Consider the following 25731-nt stretch of genomic DNA (forward strand, 5'->3'; position numbering starts at 1 on the left):
GCGCTGCAGATCAGCTGTCTGAGCAGTCACTGGTGCCTGCAGCAGTGCCATGGCCTTCTCTCAGGTCACCAAGCACAGCACCGTAAATTGTTCAGCAGCTGTGCTTGATATCCTTCACGTCAATGGGGGAGAGCGGCACTGATGAACATGGCCTAGGCAAAGCTGCGAAAAGGCCGCAGTGCTATTCAGAGCACTGTTGCCTTCTCAAACATCTGAAAAGTGGGGTCCCTAGGTGATCAGATACTGTTGACTAGAGAAAAGTGAATTTTTCAAAAGTTTGATTCGGCTGATTCGCCGAATTTTAGAAGAAAATTCGCTTTGTGAAGAGTTACTTTGTAAGTAGTGGGGGCAATGACGGGGAGCTGCGATAGCGCCGCCCCCGTCATTGTACCCCTTAGATGCTGCGTTCCTACACGATCGCAGCATCTGAGTAAAAAAAAAATATATGTGAAATTAACATAAAAAATTAAAAATGTCATCAAACTTACTGCATCCATTTGCTCGCGACGGGCCGGCCGCCACCATCTTTCTTGAAGATCTGGCGCGAAGCACGGGATTTCGTCCGAGAGAATAATTTTTTTATTTATTTTTTTATATACTATTTCAGGTTAAATCGATTCGCTGACACGAAGCACGAGGAAATCAGCTTCGAGGCGAATGGAATTTATCCTGAAATTCGGATCGAATTCCTCTTCGTGAGATTTCATTCGCTCATCTCTACTGATGACCTATCCAAAGGATAGATATTTTGTGGAAAAAAATCTCGTAAAACCCCTTTAACCACCTCCGGACCGCCTAACGCGCCGATGCGTCCGGAAGGTGGTTGCTTTTCTCCTCCTGGACGCATCGGCGCGTCATCTCGCGAGACGCGAGATTTCCTGTGAACGCGCGCACACAGGCGCGCGCGCTCACAGGAACGGAAGGTAAGCGAGTGGATCTCCAGCCTGCCAGCGGCGATCGCTCGCTGGCAGGCTGGAGATCCGAATTTTTTAACCCCTAACAGGTATATTAGACGCTGTTTTCATAACAGCGTCTAATATACCTCCTACCTGGTCCTCTGGTGGTCCCTTTTGTTAGGATCGACCACCAGAGGACTCAGGTAGGTCAGTACAGTCCCACCAAACACCACACTACACTACACTACACCCCCCCCCCTCCCCCGTCACTTATTAACCCCTTATAAACCCCTGATCACCCCATATAAACTCCCTGATCACCCCCCTGTCATTGATCACCGCCCTGTCATTGATCACCCCCCTGTCAGGCTCCGTTCAGACGTCCGCATGATTTTTACGGATCCGATCCATGTATCCATGGATCCGTAAAAATCATGCGGACGTCTGAATGGAGCCTTACAGGGGGGTGATCAATGACAGGCGGGTGATCACCCATATACACTCCCTGATCACCCCCTGTCATTGATCACCCCCCTGTCAGGCTCCATTCAGACGTCCGCATGATTTTTACGGATCCGATCCATGTATCCATGGATCCGTAAAAATCATGCGGATGTCTGAATGGAGCCTTACAGGGGGGGTGATCAGTGACAGGGGGGTGATCACCCTGATCACCCCCTGTCATTGATAACCCCCCTGTAAGGCTCCATTCAGACGTCCGCATGCGTTCTGTGGATCCGATCCATGTATCCATGGATCCGTAAAAAATCATGCGGATGTCTGAATGGAGCCTTACAGGGGGGGTGATCAGTGACAGGGGGGTGATCACCCTGATCACCCCCTGTCATTGATAACCCCCCTGTAAGGCTCCATTCAGACGTCCGCATGCGTTCTGTGGATCCGATCCATGTATCCATGGATCCGTAAAAAATCATGCGGATGTCTGAATGGAGCCTTACAGGGGGGGTGATCAGTGACAGGGGGGTGATCACCCTGATTACCCTGATCACCCCCTGTCATTGATCACCCCCCTGTCAGGCTCCATTCAGACGTCCGCATGATTTTTACGGATCCGATCCATGTATCCATGGATCCGTAAAAATCATGCGGACGTCTGAATGGAGCCTTACAGGGGGGGTGATCAGTGACAGGGGGGTGATCACCCTGATTACCCTGATCACCCCCTGTCATTGATAACCCCCCTGTAAGGCTCCATTCAGACGTCCGCATGCGTTCTGTGGATCCGATCCATGTATCCATGGATCCGTAAAAAATCATGCGGATGTCTGAATGGAGCCTTACAGGGGGGGTGATCAGTGACAGGGGGGTGATCACCCTGATTACCCTGATCACCCCCTGTCATTGATAACCCCCCTGTAAGGCTCCATTCAGACGTCCGCATGCGTTATGTGGATCCGATCCATGTATCCATGGATCCGTAAAAAATCATGCGGATGTCTGAATGGAGCCTTACAGGGGGGGTGATCAGTGACAGGGGGGTGATCACCCTGATTACCCTGATCACCCCCTGTCATTGATAACCCCCCTGTAAGGCTCCATTCAGACGTCCGCATGCGTTCTGTGGATCCGATCCATGTATCCATGGATCCGTAAAAAATCATGCGGATGTCTGAATGGAGCCTTACAGGGGGGGTGATCAGTGACAGGGGGGTGATCACCCTGATTACCCTGATCACCCCCGGTCATTGATAACCCCCCTGTAAGGCTCCATTCAGACGTCCGCATGCGTTCTGTGGATCCGATCCATGTATCCATGGATCCGTAAAAAATCATGCGGATGTCTGAATGGAGCCTTACAGGGGGGGTGATCAATGACAGGGGGGTGATCAGGGAGTCTTTATGGGTGATCACCCCCCTGTCATTGATCACCCCCCTGTCATTGATCACCCCCCTGTCATTGATCACTCCCCCCCTGGTAAGGCTCCATTCAGCCATTTTTTTGGGCACAAGTTAGCGGACATTTTTTGTTTGTTTTTGTTTTTTCTTACTAAGTCTCATATTCTACTAACTTGTGCCAAAAAATAAAATCTCACATGGACTCACCATACCCCTCACGGAATCCAAATGCGTAAACATTTTTAGACATTTATATTCCAGACTTCTTCTCACGCTTTAGGGCCCCTAAAAAGCCAGGGCAGTATAAATACCCCACATGTGACCCCATTTCGGAAAGAAGACACCCCAAGGTATTCGCTGAGGGGCATATTGAGTCCATGAAAGATTGAAATTTTTGTCCTAAGTTAGCGGAAAGTGAGACTTTGTGAGAAAAAAAACAAAAAAAAAATCAATATCCGCTAACTTATGCAAAAAAAAAAAAAATTCTAGGAACTCGCCATGCCCCTCATTGAATACCTTGGGGTGTCTTCTTTCCAAAGTGGGGTCACATGTGGGGTATTTATACTGCCCTGGCTTTTTAGGGGCCCGAAAGTGTGAGAAGAAGTCTGGGATCCAAATGTCTAAAAATGCCCTCCTAAAAGGAATTTGGGCCCCTTTGCGCATCTAGGCTGCAAAAAAGTGTCACACATCTGGTATCGCCGTACTCAGGAGAAGTTGGGCAATGTGTTTTGGGGTGTCATTTTACATATACCCATGCTGGGTGAGAAAAATATCTTGGTCAAATGCCAACTTTGTATAAAAAAATGGGAAAAGTTGTCTTTTGCCAAGATATTTCTCTCACCCAGCATGGGTATATGTAAAATGACCCCCCAAAACACATTGCCCAACTTCTCCTGAGTACGGCGATACCAGATGTGTCACACTTTTTTGCAGCCAAGGTGGGCAAAGGGGCACCTTTCGGATTTCGCAGGCCATTTTTTACACATTTTGATTTCAAGGTACTTCTTACACATTTGGGCCCCTAAATTGCCAGGGCAGTATAACTACGCCACAAGTGACCCCATTTTGGAAAGAAGACACCCCAAGGTATTCCGTGGGGGGCACGGCGAGTTCCTAGAATTTTTTATTTTTTGTCACAATTTAGCGGAAAATGATGATTTTTCTTTTTTTTTTCTTTTTTCCTTACAAAGTCTCATATTCCACTAACTTGCGACGAAAAATAAAAAATTCTAGGAACTCGCCATGCCCCTCACGGAATACCTTGGGGTGTCTTCTTTCCAAAATGGGGTCACTTGTGGCGTAGTTATACTGCCCTGGCAATTTAGGGGCCCAAATGTGTGAGAAGAACTTTGCAATCAAAATGTGTAAAAAATGCCCTGCAAAATCCGAAAGGTGCACTTTGGAATATGTGCCCCTTTGCCCACCTTGGCAGCAAAAAAGTGTGACACATCTGGTATCGCCGTACTCAGGAGAAGTTGGGCAATGTGTTTTGGGGTGTCATTTTACATATACCCATGCTGGGTGAGAAAAATATCTTGGTCAAATGCCAACTTTGTATAAAAAAATGGGAAAAGTTGTCTTTTGCCAAGATATTTCTCTCACCCAGCATGGTTATATGTAAAATGACACCCCAAAACACATTCCCCAACTTCTCCTGAGTACGGCGATACCACATGTGTGACACTTTTTTGATGCCAAGGTGGGCAAAGGGGCACATATTCCAAAGTGCACCTTTCGGATTTCACCGGTCATTTTTTACAGATTTTGATTGCAAAGTACTTCTCACACATATGGGCCCCTAAATTGCCAGGGCAGTATAACTACGCCACAAGTGACCCCATTTTGGAAAGAAGACACCCCAAGGTATTCCGTGAGGGGCATGGCGAGTTCCTAGAATTTTTTTTTTTTGTCGCAAGTTAGTGGAATATGAGACTTTGTAAGGAAAAAAGAGAAAAAAAAAAAAAAATCATCATTTTCCGCTAACTTGTGACAAAAAATAAAAAATTCTAGGAACTCGCAGTGCCCCTCACGGAATACCTTAGGGTGTCTTCTTTCCAAAATGGGGTCACTTGTGGCGTAGTTATACTGCCCTGGCAATTTAGGGGCCCAAATGTGTGAGAAGTACCTTGCAATCAAAATGTGTAAAAAATGCCCTGCAAAATCCGAAAGGTGCACTTTGGAATATGTGCCCCTTTGCCCACCTTGGCAGCAAAAAAGTGTGACACATCTGGTATCGCCGTACTCAGGAGAAGTTGGGGAATGTGTTTTGGGGTGTCATTTTACATATACCCATGCTGGGTGAGAAAAATATCTTGGTCAAATGCCAACTTTGTATAAAAAAATGGGAAAAGTTGTCTTTTGCCAAGATATTTCTCTCACCCAGCATGGTTATATGTAAAATGACACCCCAAAACACATTCCCCAACTTCTCCTGAGTACGGCGATACCACATGTGTGACACTTTTTTGCTGCCAAGGTGGGCAAAGGGGCACATATTCCAAAGTGCACCTTTCGGATTTCACCGGTCATTTCTTACACATTTTGATTGCAAAGTTCTTCTCACACATTTGGGCCCCTAAATTGCCAGGGCAGTATAACTACCCCACAAGTGACCCCATTTTGGAAAGAAGACACCCCAAGGTATTCTGTGAGGGGCATGGTGAGTTCCTAGAATTTTTTATTTTTTGTCGCAAGTTAGTGGAATATGAGACTTTGTAAGAAAAAAATAAAAAAATAAAAATCATCATCATTTTCCGCTAACTTGTGACAAAAAATAAAAAGTTCTATGAACTCACTATGCCCATCAGCGAATACCTTAGGGTGTCTACTTTCCGAAATGGGGTCATTTGTGGGGGTTTTCTACTGTTTGGGCATTGTAGAACCTCAGGAAACATGACAGGTGCTCAGAAAATCAGAGCCGTTTCAAAAAGCGGAAATTCACATTTTTGTACCATAGTTTGTAAATGCTATAACTTTTACCCAAACCATTTTTTTTTTGCCCAAACATTTTTTTTTTATCAAAGACATGTAGAACTATAAATTTAGCGAAAAATTTATATATGGATGTCGTTTTTTTTGCAAAATTTCACAGCTGAAAGTGAAAAATGTCATTTTTTTGCAAAAAAATCGTTACATTTTGATTAATAACAAAAAAAGTAAAAATGTCAGCAGCAATAAAATACCACCAAATGAAAGCTCCATTAGTGAGAAGAAAAGGAGGTAAAATTCATTTGGGTGGTAAGTTGCATGACCGAGCGATAAACGGTGAAAGGAGTGTAGTGCCGAAGTGTAAAAAGTGGCCTGGTCATGAAGGGGGTTTCACCTAGCGGGGCTGAAGTGGTTAAAGAGGACCCATCGCCTCTCCTGACATATCTATTTTAGCAGCTACTTGCATTTATCATGTAATAAGAATTCCGGAGCAGCTATTCTTATGTGTCGTACAATTTTTATATTATTCCTACTAGAAGTTGTGAAATAATTACTTGCAGTTTGCAATGAAGGTCCAGCTGGGCATTACTAGTTGGGAGTGTTTTCTTCACCAGTCCGACATTATACAATCGGTGCTGCCAGTATCAGACATCCCTCCAACTGGTAACGCCAAGCTGGACTTTGATTTCAAACCACTAGTAATTCATTCATAGCTTCTAGCAGGGATAAGAAACAAAAAGTACAACATAGTCCTAAGAATAGATGCAGCAGAATTGTTATTACATGGGGAGTGCAAGTACTTACCAGAAATAGATATCATATGCAGATCTGCGAATTAATAAAGGTTGCTTTGAGTAAAAAAAAAAAAAAAAAAGGTTGTATGTTATCCCCATAGGGCACATTATGCCCATATTTTATTTCTCTGTAGACATGCAGGTATTTGTCATGTTTTGTCTTAGTTTAAATGATTGCTTTTCTCCTTTCAGGTCATGACCAGGAATTAACCCACTGCTGCACACATCCCACACAGCGTCTCGTAGTGACTTCTTCCCGTGACACAACCTTCCGACTGTGGGATTTTAGAGACCCCTCCATACATTCTGTGAATGTTTTCCAGGGCCACACTGAGTAAGTACAAGCTTCCATGTATGCACCACCTACCTGACCTATAAAGTTCATGCCTAGGAGTTATCAGACTGGCCCGTTACTTTCAGACATTGGTTTGAATCTCGGAAGTTGGACGCTCACCAATCAGACATTGATGGCTATCTAATTGATAGAGCTTTCGATCCTAATGGTGGAAAAAAAAAAAAGCTTATTGGTCTCAAAAGGGTTTTTCCGAGATTCAGATATTAATGATCCTCAATATAGGTTATCAATGTCAAATTGGTTAGGGGCTTCCTCTCGGGATCAGCTGTTTGAGACCATTGGCGTCACATTCATTGACACATGGCCTTGGCACAGTTCAGACTATTTAAATCTATTGGGCTGAGCTGCGATATGAAGCACAGCCGCTTTCCAATGGACAGTGATGTGCTTAGTAAGCTGGAAGGAGGTTGCGGCCCTGTACCCCCTGCAGCCCCCCTGAAATAAATGGAGTGGCCGGACGCACATGTTTGTGGCTACTCCATTTATTTCTATGGCAATTCCAGAGATAGTGGAGTGCTGTACTTGGCTATCTCCGGAACGCCCATAGAAATAAGTGGAGTGGCCAAGCGCATGTCCGACCGACCGCTCTGTTTATTTCAGGGGAGGTTGCAGAGCGCACGGGGCCCCCGTCCCAGTGGTAGGACCCCACCGATCCAATAGTTATCCTTTATCCTGTGGATAGGAGCTTAATCTAACCAGAATTTGGTCCATTTGCTCGCGACGGACCGGCCGCTGCCATCTTTCTTGAAGATCTGGCGCGACGCACGGGATTTCGGCCGAGATCTTCAATTAATATCTGCACCACTCAATTGAAAAACTAATTGAAATCTTTTAGGTGGAGGGAAGAAAACAAAAAAATATATAAAAAAAATAATGTGGTTGCATAAGTGTGCACACCCTCTTATAACTGGGGATGTAGCTGTGTTCAGAATTAAGCAATCACATTCAAAGTCATGTTAAATAGGAGTCAGCATACACCTGCCATAATTTAAAGAGCCTCTGATTAACCCCAAATAAAGTTCAGCTGCTCTAGTTGGTCTTTCCTGACATGTTCTTAGTCACATCCCACAGCAAAAGCCATGGTCCGCAGAGAGCTTCCAAAGCATCAGAGGGATCTCATTGTTAAAAGGTATCAGTCAGGAGAAGGGTGCAAAAGAATTTCCAAGGCATTAGATATACCATGGAACACAGTGAAGACAGTCATCATCAAGTGGAGAAAATATGGCACAACAGTGACATTACCAAGAACTGGACGTCCCTCTAAAATTTATGAAAAGACAAGAAGAAAACTGGTCTGGGAGGCTACCAAGAGGCCTACAGCAACATTAAAGGAGCTGCAGGAATATCTGGCAAGTACTGGCTGTGTGGTACATCTCCCGTATTCTTCATATGTCTTGTCTATGGGGTAGAGTGGCAAGACGAAGAAAAACATCCAAGCCAGGCTACATTTTGCAAAAACACATCTGAAGTCTCCCAAAAGCATGTGGGAAAAGGTGTTCTGGTCTGATGAAACCAAGGTTGAACTTTTTGGCCATAATTCCAAAACATATGTTTGGCCCAAAAACAACACTGCACATCACCAAAAGAACACCATACCCACAGTGAAGCATGGTGGTGGCAGCATCATGCCAAGGGGCTGTTTTTCTTCAGCTGGAACTGGGGCCTTAGTTAAGCTAGAGGGAATTGTGAACAGTTCCAAATACCAGTCAATATTGGCACAAAACCTTCAGGCTTCTGCTAGAAAGCTGAACATGAAGAGGAACTTCATCTTTCAGCATGACAACGACCCAAAGCATGCATCCAAACCAACAAAGGAATGGCTTCACCAGAAGAAGAGTAAAGTTTTGGAATGGCCCAGCCAGAGCCCAGACCTGAATCCGATTGAAAATCTGTGGGGTGATGTGAAGAGGGCTGTGCACAGGAGATGCCCTCGCAATCTGACAGATTTGGAGTGTTTTTGCAAAGAAGAGGAAGAAGAGTGGGCAAATCTTGCCAAGTCAAAATGTGCCATGCCGATAGACTCCTACCCAAAAAGTATAGAGTGCTATAATAAAATCAAAAGGTGCTTCAAAAAAGTATTAGTTTAAGGGTGTGCACACTTATGCAACCATATTATTTTATATTTAGATTTTTTCTTCCCTCCACCTAAAAGATTTCAGTTTGTTTTTCAATTGAGTTGTACAGTTTATAGGTCACATTGAAGGTGGAAAAAGTTCTGAAATGATTTATCTTTGTCTTTTAAATTTTTTTTATTTTTTTTTTATATCACAGAAACCTGACATTTAAAGGGGTTGTCCAGGTTCAGAGCTGAACCTGGACAGACCTCCATTTTCACCCAGGCAGCCCCCCTGACATGAGCATCGGAGCAGTTCATGCTCCGATGCTCTCCTTTGCCCTGCGCTAAATCGCACAGGGCAAAGGCATTTTTCTGAGTTCCGGTGACGTACCGGGGCTCTCTATGGGGCTGACAGGAACCCCGGTGACGTCACCGGCACTGATGGGCGGGATTTGGCTCTGCCCTAGCCAGTAAAACGGCTAGGGCAGAGCTAAAGCCCGCCCCTCAGAGCCGGTGACGTCACCGAACACACTGCCGGGCGGAAGTTACCGCCCGGCAGTGTGTTATTGAAAACAAAAGAGCCCGTGCCCTGCGCGATCTAGCGCAGGGCACTGGAGCGCATCGGAGCATGAGATGCTCCGATGCTAGGCTCAGGGGGGCTGCCGGGGTGAAAATAAGGGTATGTCCGGGTTCAGCTTTGAACCGGGACAACCCCTTTAACCTTTAAACAGGGGTGTGTAGACCTTTTATATCCAGTGTGTATGTATATGTGTGTGTGTGTGTGTGTGTGTGTATATATATATATATATATATATATATATATATATATATATATATATATATATATATATATATATATATATATATATATATATATATATATATATATATATATAATATAATATATTTAGTTTTAGTATTCTTGGCTTCTATGTGACAGGATGTTCTGCAGCAGTTGGCGTCTCATCTTAGAGAATTATGTCCACTTGTTTTATTTGAATAAAAATCCCTGCAACTCCTTTCTTTCCTGGAGCTTTGCACGTGAGATGTGAGGGGGGTCTTTTCTCCTGTACAGCTGTGTCTCTGACTCCATGCTTATTGGCAACTTTACCAACATTAAAGGCGATGTCCCATCACAGATAATGGGTCCATATCCTAGTCTTATAGTTGCGGTCCCACCGCTGGGACCCACACCTGTATCGAGAACGGAGCCCTGAAAGTGGTGGAGTGCCCACTGCGCATGCGCAGCTGCCCTCCATTAATTTTCTATGTGGCTGCCGACCCCATTCACTTCTACGGGGAGAGCGCTTGGTGGTGGCCGCACCGTAGTCCTCCAGCCACCACTTTGTGGGGCTCCATTCCTGATATAGGTGCGGGTCCTCACGCTGATGAGACAATGGGGGCATATTCCACCGATATGCCCCCCATTGTCTGTGATGAGACAACCCCTTTGACGTTTTCGTTTTTGATGAAGTTCTACTTTCCACAATATCTCAGCATGTTGTTTCATTGCCCTGTCTTTTATGGAAAGTTGGAATGGATTATGGGATATAAAACTGATGCTGTTGAATTTAGAGTTGTGAAGTCATAATTGGATATCTTTTTTAGCGTGTAGGTTGTTATTGAAATTCACACTTACAGAACTGACATCTGGCTATGTGAAATACATCCATGGCAGTACAATGAATCTCTTGCAGCACTATAGTAGTCCTCTTATTTTCTCTGTCTTTAAAAATAGTCCTGGTTGTACAAAGTTTTTAACTTATTCCCTATTCACATGACTCGAAAGGAGTTGTCACACTAAGATGGTCCTTTCCATGTGCTCTGTTATGGCGTGGATCTTGTAGAGGGGGTCCCCTGTTTGGAATCTCCCCCCCCAATGAGCCAAAGTATCTGGTGGATTCGGCCTGCTCGTATACTGTTTCACGCAGATGGCCAATTGTTTGAATGGCTGCCATGTTATATAAGATTTCACCTGTAGTGGTCACATTTACATTTTTCAAACCAGCACCTGGATCTGAATACTTTTGTAATTGCATGTAATTAGAAATTTAGTATAGCCCCTGAGCTATTCAATAACCTGTATCTGTATAGCGCCACCTGCTGTTTGTTCTTTTTTTATTTCTTGTCCACCTCACCGAGTTTAAATCTTCAACTGTTTCTGTTAGAAGCTGTGGCAGTTACAGAGAAAGTGGTCCAGCAGAAAGTACATGCCCCTGAGAAGGGACACACCCCTGAGCTGCCAGCCTGCAATAAATCTAGCAGAACAATTGAGCAATTAATGGGGAGATCTCAGGATCCATGTGAGGTACAGGGCTGGTTTTAGCGTCTTTGAAAGAGATTGTCAAGTACTATATGATATCTGATTTTCATTTTTTCATTGTCCGTCATGGCAGAACGCCCTTTAAACGAGAGTATGTGAGTATTTGCTGTACACACAGATATACATACGGAGTGGACAAGTCCCCTGCATAGATCTTTATGTATGGTGCTTTCTCCACGAACGAGCCATGCATGATTTGCATACAGTAAGATTATTGTACACCGCATACGGTAAACTATACGGCTGAGCGTGTTTGATAGCAAGCTCCCGGTCTACACCATTGAAGACTGACAAGTGAAGGACCTCATTTTTAAATGGTTCCGATGTCATGTTTGTACGAATTTCAGTAAGTGAAATGTCGTAGAGCCTTGTTAAAACGCCTGATGTCCTGTGTCATATTTGCCGACAGGCCGGCTATTTTTGGTCAATACGTTATATACCTTTTGATATGTGAAAGTTCAACATGACCTTAAAAACCTTTTTTTAATATTTTTTTTAATTTTTTTTTATATATATTTTTTTCCCCCTCTAATCTTGCTCATTTCCATATACCTTTTCATGTACATTAAGCCAGTTTCTTAAACTCGCCTATGGCCGTTATTTCAGTCTGTAATAAATTTGGATTTTAAAGCTGTCCTGTAGAGATTCCAATTTATAAACCTGTAAGCTTATTACTTGGGTCTGAGTAATACTTTTGAGTTTGAGTGGGCTATCTGAATGGAGATTTCCAGCTGAAATATGACTTCTATGGACTGTGTGAATGCTCGGCTTGCCTTTTCATAATTTCCATTGCTCCTATATCTTAATAAAGAGCTTTTCTTAAGAGTGTCTGGAGCTGTGCGATAAGACCCGAGCGGCAGTACGCTGCGGACGTAGGCACAAATTTTAACAAGCCTTCAATCTGTCTTGTGTTGGCCCATTAACTAGTCTATTAATATATGATCTGGCGCATTGTTTACTGAGGCGGCAAGTCTTTAAATAAAACAAAAAAAAAAAAAAAGAATATAATGGATCCATTAAAATAACGTGCCAATATTTATGACTTTGCAAAGGCAAAAAATTGTCAGGCTTATGTCATTTTTTTTCTTGTCCAGCAGATGGCACTGTAACACTTTCAGTTGGAGCTCGCCCTCTTAAATGGGTTAGACATTTTCAACATTTCTCTGTACTGCTAAGGGTGCAGTGCTTCCTTGGGTTTGGGAAGACTTGCCTTTATGTACACCTATTAATGAAAACAAACTGTGTTGTGGATTTGGGGAGGATCAAGGTACCGCTAGGCTCCAGTGCTTTTACAAGACACAGGGGTGTTCAGTGTCAAAGGTTAAGGCATGTATCCCTTGTTATTTTTAGCCTGTAGAGCTCGGAGACAAATCTCCCTCATGTCATTTTGTATTCCTTAAATCCAGTGCACTGGCTTGTCTGGGTTTATTTCCTTGGAGTCTACAAAACAAATATACGGTGTGTGTGTGTGTATGTATGTATGTATGTATGTATGTATGTATATATATATATATATATATATATATATATATATATATATATATATATATATATATATATATATATATATATATATATATATATATAAAATATATATATATATATATTGTTTTTACAAAAAAGTTCTTTGTGTTGAAATCTGGAGTTTAAGCTTAAAGGGACAGAAAGTAAAAAAAAAAACACTAGCAACACTAAATCAACTTTTGATATGACTTTTGACTGGCTCCAGCTCTGTTCCATATTACAAACCATAGTGGGAAATATTTTCCAAAAGGTATCCACGTCATCTATTTCTTGTCCTCATCTCTAGTTCTAGTAAATTTCGGAGGGTTCGGACTTGGCCAACTCTGTCCCTTGCTAAAAGGCAGCTTGTTGCAGCAGAAGACTTCTGCCTGTTTCTCCTCAACTGAGATTGGGCAGTCACGAAATCTATAATTTTTTTATTTTTTATTTTTTTTCCCTCCATTTCCTGCTACCTTTTTAGGTTTGTTGTTTCTTGAGCCCCTTAAAGAACTTTTGTCACAATTGAGTGTTATTTTGTAAAAGGATCACATTACTTTTCCTGCATAGTAAACGCAATAAAAATAAACAAACTATGATGGAATTGTAATTTTGCCCACTTAACTTCCCAAAAAATTGTAAAATAAATAAAAAGTGATCATATATACCCCAAAATAGTACCAAACCGTCACCTCATCCCACAAAAAATGAGCCCCTACATGAGACAATTGCCCACAAAATGGAGACCTAAAAACTTGATTTGTTTAAAACTAAAATAGATGAAAAAATATAGACATATTCGGTATCGCTGCATCTGTAAATACCTGCTCTATAAAAATATCGCATGATCTTACCGGTCAGGTGTACATTGTAAAAAGACAAATAATAAATCATATGTATCCCAAAATGGTACCAATAAAACTGTCACCTTATCCAGTGGTTTCCAAAATGGGGTAATTTCTCCTGTAGGGCTGCATCAGGGGGCTGCATTCAAATGTCATATGGTGTCTAAAAACCAGTCCAGCAAAATCTGCCCTCCAAAAACCATATGATGTTCCTTTCCTCCTGAGCCTTGCTGTGCGCCTATACAGCAGTATACAACCACATATAGGATGGTTGTGTGAACTGCAGAATTGGGGTAATAGATATTGATTTTAGTTTGGCTGTTAACCCTTGCTGCGTTACTGGAAAAAATTGATTAAATTGGAAAATCTGCCCAAAAAGTGTCCATTTTACTTTAATTCTTGTGGAACACCTAAAGGCATAACAAACTTTGTAAAATAAGTTTTGAATACCTTGAGGGGTGTAGTTTCTAAAATGGGGTCATTTATGGGTGGTTTGCACCATGTAAGCTTCACAAAGTGACTTTACAACTGAACTGGTCCTTAAAAAGTGGGTTTTGGAATTTTTCTTTAAAAATTTCTTAAAAATGTTTAGAATTTGTTTCTAAAATTCTAAGCCTTCTAATGTCCTAAAAAATGACATTTTTAAAATGATGCCAACGTAGAGTAGACATATATAAAAAAAGGAAAGTAGTAACTATTTTGTGAGGTATCAGTATCTGCCTTAAAAGGGGGAGAAATTCAAATTTAGAAAATTGCTAATTTTTTCTACATTTTTCAGTAAATTTAAGATTATTTTTTTTTAATAAAGGTTTTTATATCGACTCTCACATTTACCACTAACATGAAGTACAATGTGTCACAAAAAACTGTCTCAGAATGGCTTGTATAAGTAAAAGCATTTAAAAGTTATTACCACATAAAGTGACACGTCAGATTTTCAAAAACCAGTCTAGTCACAAAGTTGCAAAATGGCCCGGTCATTGAAGGTTTCATCGGTATAGTAATGTGCATGTCCGCCTACTCAGATAGTCTAGAGGATAGGTCATCAGTAAAAAAAAAAAAACGCATAGAAAACCCTTTTAAAAACCTACAACTTGTCCTGCGGAAAACAAGCATGTGACAGAAAATTATAGCAAAATAGCGTCTCGCTAGCAGCATATTGCTATTATGGATTTTTCATAGTCAGGTCATGAATCTTCTTAAATGACATATTTTGTTTAATATTTTGTTTAATTACTTTTATGTATAGGTTTTAATGGTATTATATTTTATTTTATTTACCACTGGTACATTCATTAAATAATCCTAACTTTTACCTGGAGTACTGACCTCATTGTCCTGAGTCAACAGAAAAAGTTGTAGCTGTTGGAATCTGAGAAAAAAATTAATAAATGCTTGGTCACTAAGGTACAAAACAGGCAGGTCACTGAGGGGTTAAAAGGGTATCCAAGATTTTATAACTAATGACCCATCCAGAGGACCTCTAACCCCCCACCCCGATCAGAAGAGAGAAGGCACTGGCGCTGCTGTGAGTGCTGCGGCCTTCTCAGATACAAGTTTTACTGAATCTTTTTCCCACAAAATATATGTCAATCTGCTCAGCTCCTCCTGCTCTAGAACATGGTGCTTTCAGATTGCATAAAATTTTGTGCCGACAGGTCCTCCTTAAAGGGGTTATCCGAGTTATTTTTTTTGTTCTTTCTATGTTCCTAACTAAGCAAATATAACAGCTTTCCAATTAACTCACTTTATCTCCAGGGGCTGGTTTCTCAGACTTCACTGAAGGTCACATGACCTGTGATGTCAGCTTCTCTCCCTGCTCTGATAAAGGTCGAAACGAGACGTCACTGTGCTGGCCACGCCCCCTTTCACTGCCGTCTACTCTCTGCTAGGATTCTTAACCCCTTCAGCTGCACAAGCCCGAGGGAGCAGGTCTGCCTCTGTGCACAGAACGTCACTGTGAAGGCTGTGCTGGTTGGAGCGACAAGCCACGTCCCCTGCGCTGCCGATCTGCTGGCCACGCTCCCTGCCCCACCTGCTGGCTGAGCTGTCTGCCCTGTGTCTCCCCTCCCACTGTGTCTCTCTTCAGCAAAGTTTAACCCCTTCTACCATCAGCAGTACAGACTTAGGGTTGAAGGCTCTGCCTCCGGTACTGAGCAGCTGCAGGGTTTCCTGTTCTCCAGGCAGTGAGAACACCAATGCTGTGCACAGGATCTCCCCTTACGCCTCACCCTGCAGACACAGAGCTGACAGACTGGAAGAGTCCTTGACTCTGTACTCCTCTACTGTCTGCAGAGCATTGCACAAGAACAGGAAGTATCCTGTGTATATCAGCAATGTCATTGTACTGTACAACTGGGACTTGTAGTCCCACACATACACGAGTAACCTCAGAGATTGTTACACACACCCACAGTTCTGCAACTGCATGTCAACAAAGAGACAGAACTAGGGAGATGAGGAAATATCATTTATTTATTTTAGGGGAAGAGATAAGTAAAGCATCTGCAGAGATGTTCAACGCTTTGTCGATGTTGTATGTGGAAAGTAGTAAATATGCACAAGTGGGATTTTCCTTTTGAAGGAAGTTTTGCCACAAATACATTAAATCATTTAAAGTTCTGCAACAGTGGACACAGAAGTATGAAAAGGTGCAGGGATCGTAGTGTACACTGTGATAGATGTGATAGAGATCTAGTGACGTAACAGAAAAAGATGTGCGCCAAATACAGGATGGGCTGCCGGCCAAGAGGGGTACAGCTGGCGTAGGGAGATCCTTTTTGTTTTTCTTCAGAGGTTGTCAGGCAGGCATAATTTTTTATGTTCTTTCTTTTTGTGTGAGATTTTCCAGGCCAAAGACTATACAGAAAGGCAGATATTCCTGCAATTTTAAAAGGGCTGTGCCAAGTTTAGAAATCATCCTCTAACTTCAAAACTTGGCACAACCCCTTCAATGAACTGTCGCTAAAGTATGGATAAAATAATTTATAAAAATGATAAAGGTTGTGTAAGATAAAACAAAAGACTGCGCCACTGTAGTCACTCAGCTTTGTATGATATTGTAACACAGCCGCAATACCGCACACTAGCAAGTGGCCGGAGAAAATACCGCAGCATGCATTAGGATAAAACTCTTCCGGTGTTGAGCCCCCTGTGACGGAACTCAATACCCGAAAACTTTAACGCAAGTGTGAAAGTACCCTCATAAAATACAAATTCTGCATGTATGAAATATATGAATACATTCACAATTTGATGTTACCATTCCCTTTGACAACACCCAATTAGCACTGTTCCTTATTGACAAAGTGTAGGCATACGCTTCTTGTACAGCTGGATTCACACATGGTTTTCCCAACTTATGCGTTTCTTGATCAGGGGTGCACCTAGCCTTTCTGCTGTCCGAGGCGAAAATTAAGCGCTCATTGCCCATGGACCCCCCACTGCCCCCACTCGCCCCTACCTGGTGCTGCCTGAGGCGATAGCCTCACCTGTCCTCATTGGTGGTGCACCTTTTTTCGCAGCATGTTAAAGCGATGATGTTCTTTTCCCTTCTTTTATAGGAGGGAAAAAGCCTGAACAAAAAAGACGGTTCAAATATTTCTGATGAGAAAAAGGCTGAATAATAACAGTCATTAAAACTCCTGACGTGCAAAATAAAACGAACCCAAAAAAATAATCAGTTTTTAATGGCAAAAAAAATGGCAGACCAAATTCGTGAGTGTAGGATCCTAATGGTGATTTCTGATTTACTGATACGTGACCAGTTTTACTTTTTGGTTAAAGCATTTATTAAAGAGGACGTCTATGCTCTCCTGACATGTCTGGCTTAGTAAATATTGGCATTCTTCATAAAATTCTGCAGCATCCTTCCTTTACTCTAAGCATTGCGTCATCCCTCTGTTATTCTTCCTGGAAATGTACAAATGAAGTGACTCTTGGCTGTTACCATCCGCCTTTTAAATAGAATGGGTCCCTACACCGTCTGACACTGTCAGCACTGATTCGACAGCGTCAGATAGAGTGGGGCCCACCCTATTGACAAGGGGGATAGTAATGCCTGGGAGTCAGTTTATTGGTACATTTCCAAGAAGAGTAATAGAGGAATGGTGCAATGCAGAGCTCTGAAAAGAGAGGCTTCAGAATGATTTCTTCAGGAAAGCTGCAAGGTCCTCTTTAAGGCAGCCATTTTGAAGGACTTTATAAGAAGTGATTACAATAGGCGGCTCCATCTTTATTGGATTTCCCCTTTAATTATTCATTTCCACACAGTCTCTTTTAATATACATCTATTTCTCTAACTTGATTTGACTTAATTTGACGCCTTCCCCCTTTTTTGCCATCTGCTTTTTACTTGCCAGCACTTAAATGCAAAACATTCATTTTTCCATTAGAATTTTTGTCACAACTCATTTATTTTATGAGACATTTTGAAATCTGTGTGGCTGTCAGAGATAGAATTGCTTGCCATAGATGAGCAAAATCCACATATCCCTGATCACTTCTACGCTTCGAACAGGTATTTTGTGCCCATCATTTATAAGGTGCCTTTCATGACATCCACCTTAAGTGCCATTGGAAATGGGCAGGCGGTGAATCATTAGGTACGGAAACTCAATTCATTTCGCTGATGGGAATTTATACAGAATCTTAATCTTGTTCTTCATTGGGATAACTGCTTAAGCTTTATTTCCTGATAGAGAGCAGATAAAGTTACAGTTTAACTCTTTTGTGGATTTGGTCAAATAGTGATTTTGGTAGAAACCCGGAATGGTTGCAGACTTTCTATAAGTTTTTTTTTCTTTATTATAAATCCTTTAGTATGGTTATGTTCACTTTTGCCTTTTTGTGCTTTCACCCCAGGTTCCCATATCTTTTCAACACAGTTCTTGCCATCTGTCAGTATCAGAGACTTAGATTCAGGATGGGTGCCTGCAGGGTACACTGGACCTCCCTCTGTCAGCACTCGCTCATCCAAAACTAATCAATCTTAGCTGCCAGCACTCGTCATATCAGGCTGACGAGACACCTTGCATTAGATAACACCTACAACTGCTAGCATTCACAGGGTTAACAAATCAATATAAGTAACACATCTTCTAGGGTCATGGGGGAAAAAAAAAGCACAGGGCGTACAAACAATGGGGTTATCATAGACCATGCAACACAAAATATACGGACATATACAAAATAACAGTTTGGAAAATTGATAAAAACAGAACTTAATACGTTATGTGACGGTTAAGTCCGGTTGCCTGGGGAAGCAGAAATATCGGTCAGTCCATCAAGCTAGCGATCCCCAAAGAAATGACCGTTTGCTTTTCTCCATACAGGTGTTAAAAAGGGTCTGTAGACCACCCATCTGTGATGTCAGAGTTGGCCAGTGAGTATGGTAATGACCTTTTACGACCCAGTGTTTGACATCTTCTGTACACCAGGTTTGCCTCGAAATCTTTGTATTGTAATATCTTTTCGGGTATGCATCCTAGCAATTTCATATTACCTCCATCCACTCTGTCCTAATGTCCCACACACTTGCGTACCAAACATGGCGGAGGTAATGGCAGGATGGCTGGAGTTATCTAATTGCTCCCTGAAATCTATTTGATTTTAATACTATGGAAGCAAATACATGGCCTGAGTTCTCAGGAGGAAGCACGTGGACCAAATATGGATTAGGCCATGTATTTCTTTGATGTACAGTATATTGCAAGATGGGGGTTTCATGTGGGACCTCGACTGGAAAGGACACTACCTTTTCCCCCTCGAACGGTTCTGGTCTGTATAACGCTGGTACATGACATCTTCACGTTTTATGATGGGGTCTCTGGTCTCTGTAAAGTTGTTCCATCTTACTGATTTTATGGCTGCAATCTGCTGGCCAGGCTTTGGAAAGGAAACATGGACTAGGTTAGGACTCGATGATAGAATGTAAAGGGAGGGGTTGCCTACTCCTAACAATTATTCTGATATCTGGATCCCTCCATCACCGTACCACCAAAATACTGCAAACTTAATTGACCCTATTAGTGGAATCTGTCAGAATTCATGGGATCCATTTAAACATAGATCCCCGCCATAGCTGTCATGGCTTCACTATAAATGGTAAGCAATGACTGTGTGACCAGGGGCAGCATGGTGGCTCAGTGGTTAGCACTGTTGCCTTGCAGCGCTCGGGTGCTGGGTTTGAATCCAGCAAAGGAAAACATCGTCATGGTAGTTGCTGCCTTTTTTTTTTTTTTTTTTTTTTTTTTATAAATCCTGCTTACCAAAAAGCTAAATAAAAAGCTATCAAAAAGTCATATGTACCCCGAAATAGAACCAATGTTAAAGCTCCACTGAGAGAAAAATAAAATGTATGGTTGTCAGAAAATGACTTCTTCCCTCCCCTCCCTCCTTACTTTCCCCGGCTTCCCTTCCCCACCTGACCTGGTCTCTCCCTTTTACCTGCGTACTACCTGAAGTTAATTGGTTACTAGGCTGCACCTTTACCAAAGGAACGTCCGGATAGCGCCTGACATATGCTGGCATTGTATACTTGCCATTCGATTTTCCTTGGTGCCTTTCTGTTACATATTTCATGTTTACCTTTATAGCACTTAATGTGTTTTCTATTGTATCACACATGTCTTATGGAGGTAACTCTCTTGGGCTGCGTCCCGAGGTGTCCTCCTCTTGTGATACATTAATTTTAATATGAAAATGAATAAAAAGAGAATTTACAAAAAAAAAGAAAATGACTTCTGTCCGGAATCATTTATTGGTAGCACACACACACAAAGTACGACATTTCGGCTACGCAGTAGCCTTTGTCAATAGGGGCGAGCCGGCGTTTCGGCAGCAGCACGGCAAACATGCAGAGAGGCGTTCAGAATAAAACTAAGACATGTCAATGGGGCCGGAGCGTGCACTAGCGGCAGCACAGATCTGACAGGCTGTTCCCCCGCCAGAACAGCCTGCCGGAGTTCCTTGCCGCTAGTGTGAAAGTGGCCTTAAATCAGTGGTGGTTCCTGTTCCCAGACTTCAACAAAGTCACCTAATAATAATCATTTACCAAGGCCTTACACCAGGTTTTTGGTGTAACAAAGTAGCAAAATTTTGTGCAAAGGCATTTTGTGCAAAAAGTTGTTGACTGTTTTTAGATTTACAGCCGCTCTTAAAAGGTTGGCGGAGCTCAATGTTAGGGGGAGAAGCCACCACTGCTCGACACATTTACTATGCTTCTAGCTGGAGTAGATTTCAGTTTCTGGCACACGGAGACCAGATGGTGCGACAGATTCTTATTTTTTAAGAACCATACACCTTTTAATAAATTGGTCTAATCTTCTTCCAGCAAGTTTTTTTTTTTTTTTTCCCCCCACTAAGAATGGTGTGTGAAACGCCGATCTTTAGTAAATGATTCCCAATATCTATAATTATATAACGTTGCAAATAAATTAACATAACTGATAGTAAATTGTCATATTTTCTCATCGTAGGGAAAAAAATTCTTCCAAACTCAATATTTGCTAATCGTAATAACTGCCTGGATTTACGACCCTTCTCCATTGATCTAGTAACTTTAATATGTAATGTCATTGTACACAAAACAAGCATCCAGGCCCCTCTTGAACTCTTTTAGTGAATTCACCATCACCACCTCCTGCTCTTACTGTAAAGAATCCTCTTCTATGTTTGTGTAGAAACCTTTGTTCCTCTAGACGCAGAGGATGTCCCCTCGTCACAGTCACAGTCCTGGGGATAAATGGGTCATGGGAGAGCTCTCTGCACTGACCCCTGATATATTTATACTTGTATATTAGGTCCCCCCTCCTCTGTCTTTTTTTCTGAACGAAATAGCTGTAATTTTCATAATCTTTCTGGGTCCTGTAGTCCACCCATTCCATTTATTACTTTAGTTGCCCTCTCCAGCTCTGCTATGTCTGTCTTGTGCACAGGCGCCCAAAATTGTACCCAATACTCCACGTGCGGTCTGACTAGTGATCTGTTTAGTTATACTTTTGCATACATTTTATATTGCAGTAAAAGCCCCCATATCCTGCTTCATTTACCATGGTTGACAGCTGTACTGTAGAAAATCATAATTTTAAATTTGTACAACGTTCTGAGTATCCTGATGAAATCTTTTTTGGTCACGCTTGGAATGTTAATCACCTTTTTGTACAGTGTGTCCGTGCACTTAAAGGGGTTTTCCGGTCTAATGACATTGATGACCTATTATCAGCCTAAGTCATTAGTATCAGATCGGTTGGGGTCTGGCACCCTGTACCCTCACCGATCAGCTGATGGTACCAGAGCTTCCCCTAAGGCTGGGTTCAGACCTGAGCGTCCTGACCTGAGCGCTGTGTATGCGCGATTCTCCGGCGTCTCACCTACGCGGCTCCAGTAGTATGCGAACGCCCATTGTCGCGCGTTCCCGGAAGTCTATGTACGGGAACGCGCGACAAGACGCCCCAAAGTCGCTCATGTACTTTTTTGAGCGTCGGGCGTTTTACAGCGCGTTCGTACGCGCTGTAAAACGCCCAGGTGAGAACCATTCCCATAGGGAAGCATTGGTTTCTCCTTGTTGAGCGTTTTACAGCGCGTAGGAACGCGCTGTAAAACGCTCAGGTGTGAACCCAGCCTAAGAACTGAGCCAGAAGCACAGCTCCATTCAAAGGGTAGTAGGCATGCTGGGTTACCACAGCCCAGGGTCCCATTCCAGCAGATATGGGGTCTTACTATTTATATTTTTTTTTATAAACTTTTTTTTTTTTTATGGAATGTTGCTCCAAAAAGAAGGTGTGGGGGGGGGGGGGGGGGGATTATTTATCAGAAGGGGAATTTTCATAGTTAGTCTGAATAATTTTCTCCAAATTTATCAAATGTTGCACAATGTTGGATAAATCTAGTGCATCTTGAAGCCTAGCAGTTTTGTCTTGTGAAGTTACTCCAATCTCTGCCACCCCTTTACAGGGGAAAACATGCGTCAATTTTTGACACTTTTTATAAATTCGCAGTTGATAAATATGCATAAAATAAGCTCGACATGCTAACCCTACCCACTTCACATCTATGTTTCTAAATTGAAGTGAACCATGTAAAAATATAAAATGTCCCAAAATTGTTGTTGAAATAAGCCCAAAAAGTAGCAAAACTCTATTTTAGCCATTTTTGAAAATAAGAATTTTGGAGTACAGGGCTTGATAAATTTCCCCAAAGTGCTTTGGAATCTGGCCCGGATGTAAGACCTACCTGAAGTAATACAGATGACGACAAATTGCAAATTGTGCAAATATGTTGTGTTAATTGACCCACATGCTTAAAATTCACTACAATTTTTGGTTTACTTGTCACTAGTTATAGCAGGGGCTGTACCATAACTTTTTCTGAGCTCTATAATCTCGTGGACGATACTATGAAGGTAAAGAGATTTGGATAGTTGTGAACAAAACTGTAGATTAGAAGTGACATATAATAAAAGTCCACACGAGCGCCGAGTCTTCAAGCAGTACCTAGCCGAGAGTATTAGTAACAGGCGGTAACATGGTGGTGTTCCCCTCTGGCACTGCTTGCGTTGTATATGACAGTTTTTGGATATCTCCGAAGCTTCTGTCCGCGTACTTATCCAGTCTGATATCTCGTTTGATACTGACGGCGTCTTCTTCAAGGCTTCCGGAAAGCCCACGGTTAATTTAAAACATGATGCCAACTTAGATCATACTGCATCAGCATTTCATGGTCCAGCATCCTTCACATCATATTTTTTTCCCTGTGTGTGTGAAATTTCAGCAGATTGTTATGCAAAACAGTTTGCGGTCTCTGTGTGACTTGGGAGACAGCTGTTAGTCCTAATGAGGAGTGCTAGCATCACAGTATTTCCGTTGATTGAGACCCACGGAGGGAGCAGAATGTTCCAGTTCGGGCAGTGGTGTGTGGTGAGAAAGTGCCACGCTGTCAGCTGGAAGTACATGCTCGGCTGCTCCCTACGACAAGATAAATGAGTTTTGCTGGGGTTTGGCAGAGTCTGGATCTTTTTTTTTTTACATTTTCCGGAGGATAGTAGCATCGCACCAAACTCCCCATGAGACCTACTGCTTAGTGTCTCAAGCCTATACTCTTGGCACAGCCTGTTCTCCCCAATGCTCTGTGGTACCTGTCATACCTGTGAGTTATTAAAATCCTAATGCCTTATAGCAGTCCATTAAGACGCGGTTCAGTGGTCTGCCATTGATGCCTTCTTTAATGACTAATTTAGCTGGGAGTCGTTTAACCTCTCTCTAACCCAAAGTGATCTCTAAATGGCGGCTGAACCGAATGTACGGAAAGGGTTCACAAGATGATCCCAAAGAAAGAAAATGTGTATCCGCCCTAAGGTTACGGCCACAAATGGCGGAATTGAGTGCGGAGTTCAGCAGTGTTTAAAGGGGTAGTCCCATCACAATGATCACTGTTTAATCTGTTAATGATGTGCAGTGATCATTTTTGTAAATATATTGTATTGGCAAATTCCCAGCCTTCTTGATAAAATTCTTTCCCTCCTACCTCATTGTTGTCATATGATATCCTATAGATACGGCCACTGCTCGCCTACCGAATTCATGGGCCTCATTGCAGTCCCGAGAGCTCACGCTGCCGCTTATACGCAAGGCTTATTTCTTCAGTGCCCTGTATGCAGCGCGGCACTAAAGAAATGAGCTTTGCGCATGCGCGGCAGCGAGAGCTTTCAAGACTGCAATGAGCGGCTGGCTGGGTGAAAAAAAAGTCTTCTGCGCAAGCACGGCCCAGGGATTCGGGAGAGAAGCGGTGGCCATAGGAGACACATGAACGAGCACGCAAGGTGTGTGAGGTCAGAAATGGGCGTGGCCGGGCTTCACTCAAACTGCCTAAGCCCGCCCAGCCTTAGAAGCAGGAGTCCTGGAAGTGAACAGCAGAGCCGGCTGCAGGGGAGGACGAAAGAGCAAGATGGGAAAACCCTTTTAAAGGTAGTTAGCAGCAAGGTGGATGACATTTCAGAAAAATCCTCTTTCGCACGCTGCTGAACGTTTCTGTAATGGAATCCACATGTAACTTGACCTGTGGGGCGGATTTAAAATCTTCAGCGTTTCGGCTGTGGATTTCACTGCCTAGAAGCATTTAGGGTACAGCCACGTAAAGGTGGGAATTCAACTGAGCATTTACTGCAAATTTACTGCGGATTTTGGGGGATTTCAGTTTATGCATGTAACAGGTGATATCCACAGTGGAAATCCACAGCGTAAATTGGTGATATTTATAAATCCACGTCATGGGTCAGTGTACCCTGCAAATCTTTATATTTTTTTCCACCTGCAACATGTGGATAGGATTACTTGTAATCTCACCTGTTTTGCTGGCACTTTGTCGAAAATCCACAGAAGCCCCTATAGTGGGATTAACGAAACATACTTTACTTAACTCTTGCATATACCTAGGTTGCAATATTTGGTATAAAACTAGATGGCTACAGAGGGGACGTCATGTATCTAGCCAAAGGAATTCCTTTGCTTGGGGTTTCCCTCACTAGAGTATCCTAATTGCATCCAGATGCATACTATGAGAATAAGTACGTCCATGTGTCACAATCCTATTGCTCATTTGTACTTTTAGGTTGTGAGGGTGACAAGCAGGTTTTTGCTAATAAAAGGTGGTGGAAGAGGAAGACTCAAATACCACGAGTCATGTCTTATCATTCTTTTGCCCCTAGACTAAATTTAAAGATGTGGAGCATTGTAGACAACATGGTTTGATCCCTTGTTTAAGGATCATACAAAAATTCTACCGTAACCCATCCCATGTGGACATGCCCTTATAGAAGAGAAAACAAGAGCTTGTATATAAAGGTGACTGCCATCAAGCTTTGTCAAGAGTGATATTAAAATCAATGGTAATGTAAGTGAAAATAATACCACTTCAGACTGTGTGCCCTTCTCTCTAAGGGTTTCTGTGGGACTTGTGGCCAATTAAGGAAAGTGTGTGTCCCACTGGAGCAGAACCAGAGCAGAGGGACTCCAGTGGGGTCCTAGCCCAAGAAAAAGACATTGGGTATGGCAAAGAGACAGGAAAGTGGCAACGTTGATTAGCTCTCCAGAAACCTAGTGGGCAAGGTTCCGAAATCGTGTTTAGGGCGCCGACAGGTAACCAGGAGCCAATCTGAATGAAACCTGGCCTGCTTGATTC

The 25731-nt window shown here is 42.6% G+C and overlaps 1 protein-coding gene across 1 annotated transcript in view; it reads left to right on the forward strand.

Moving 5' to 3' along the window:
• The window catches only part of WDR37 (WD repeat domain 37), a 75000-nt gene that overhangs the window by 25264 nt on the left and 24005 nt on the right, over nucleotides 1-25731 (forward strand). The window contains exon 8 of the mRNA XM_044295556.1: nucleotides 6668-6809. Coding sequence (XP_044151491.1) covers nucleotides 6668-6809 — 142 coding nt within the window. The remainder of the gene's footprint in view (nucleotides 1-6667; nucleotides 6810-25731) is intronic.

The sequence above is a fragment of the Bufo gargarizans genome, chromosome 5, assembly GCF_014858855.1.
Source record: "Bufo gargarizans isolate SCDJY-AF-19 chromosome 5, ASM1485885v1, whole genome shotgun sequence".
Classification (NCBI taxonomy): Eukaryota; Metazoa; Chordata; class Amphibia; order Anura; family Bufonidae; genus Bufo; species Bufo gargarizans.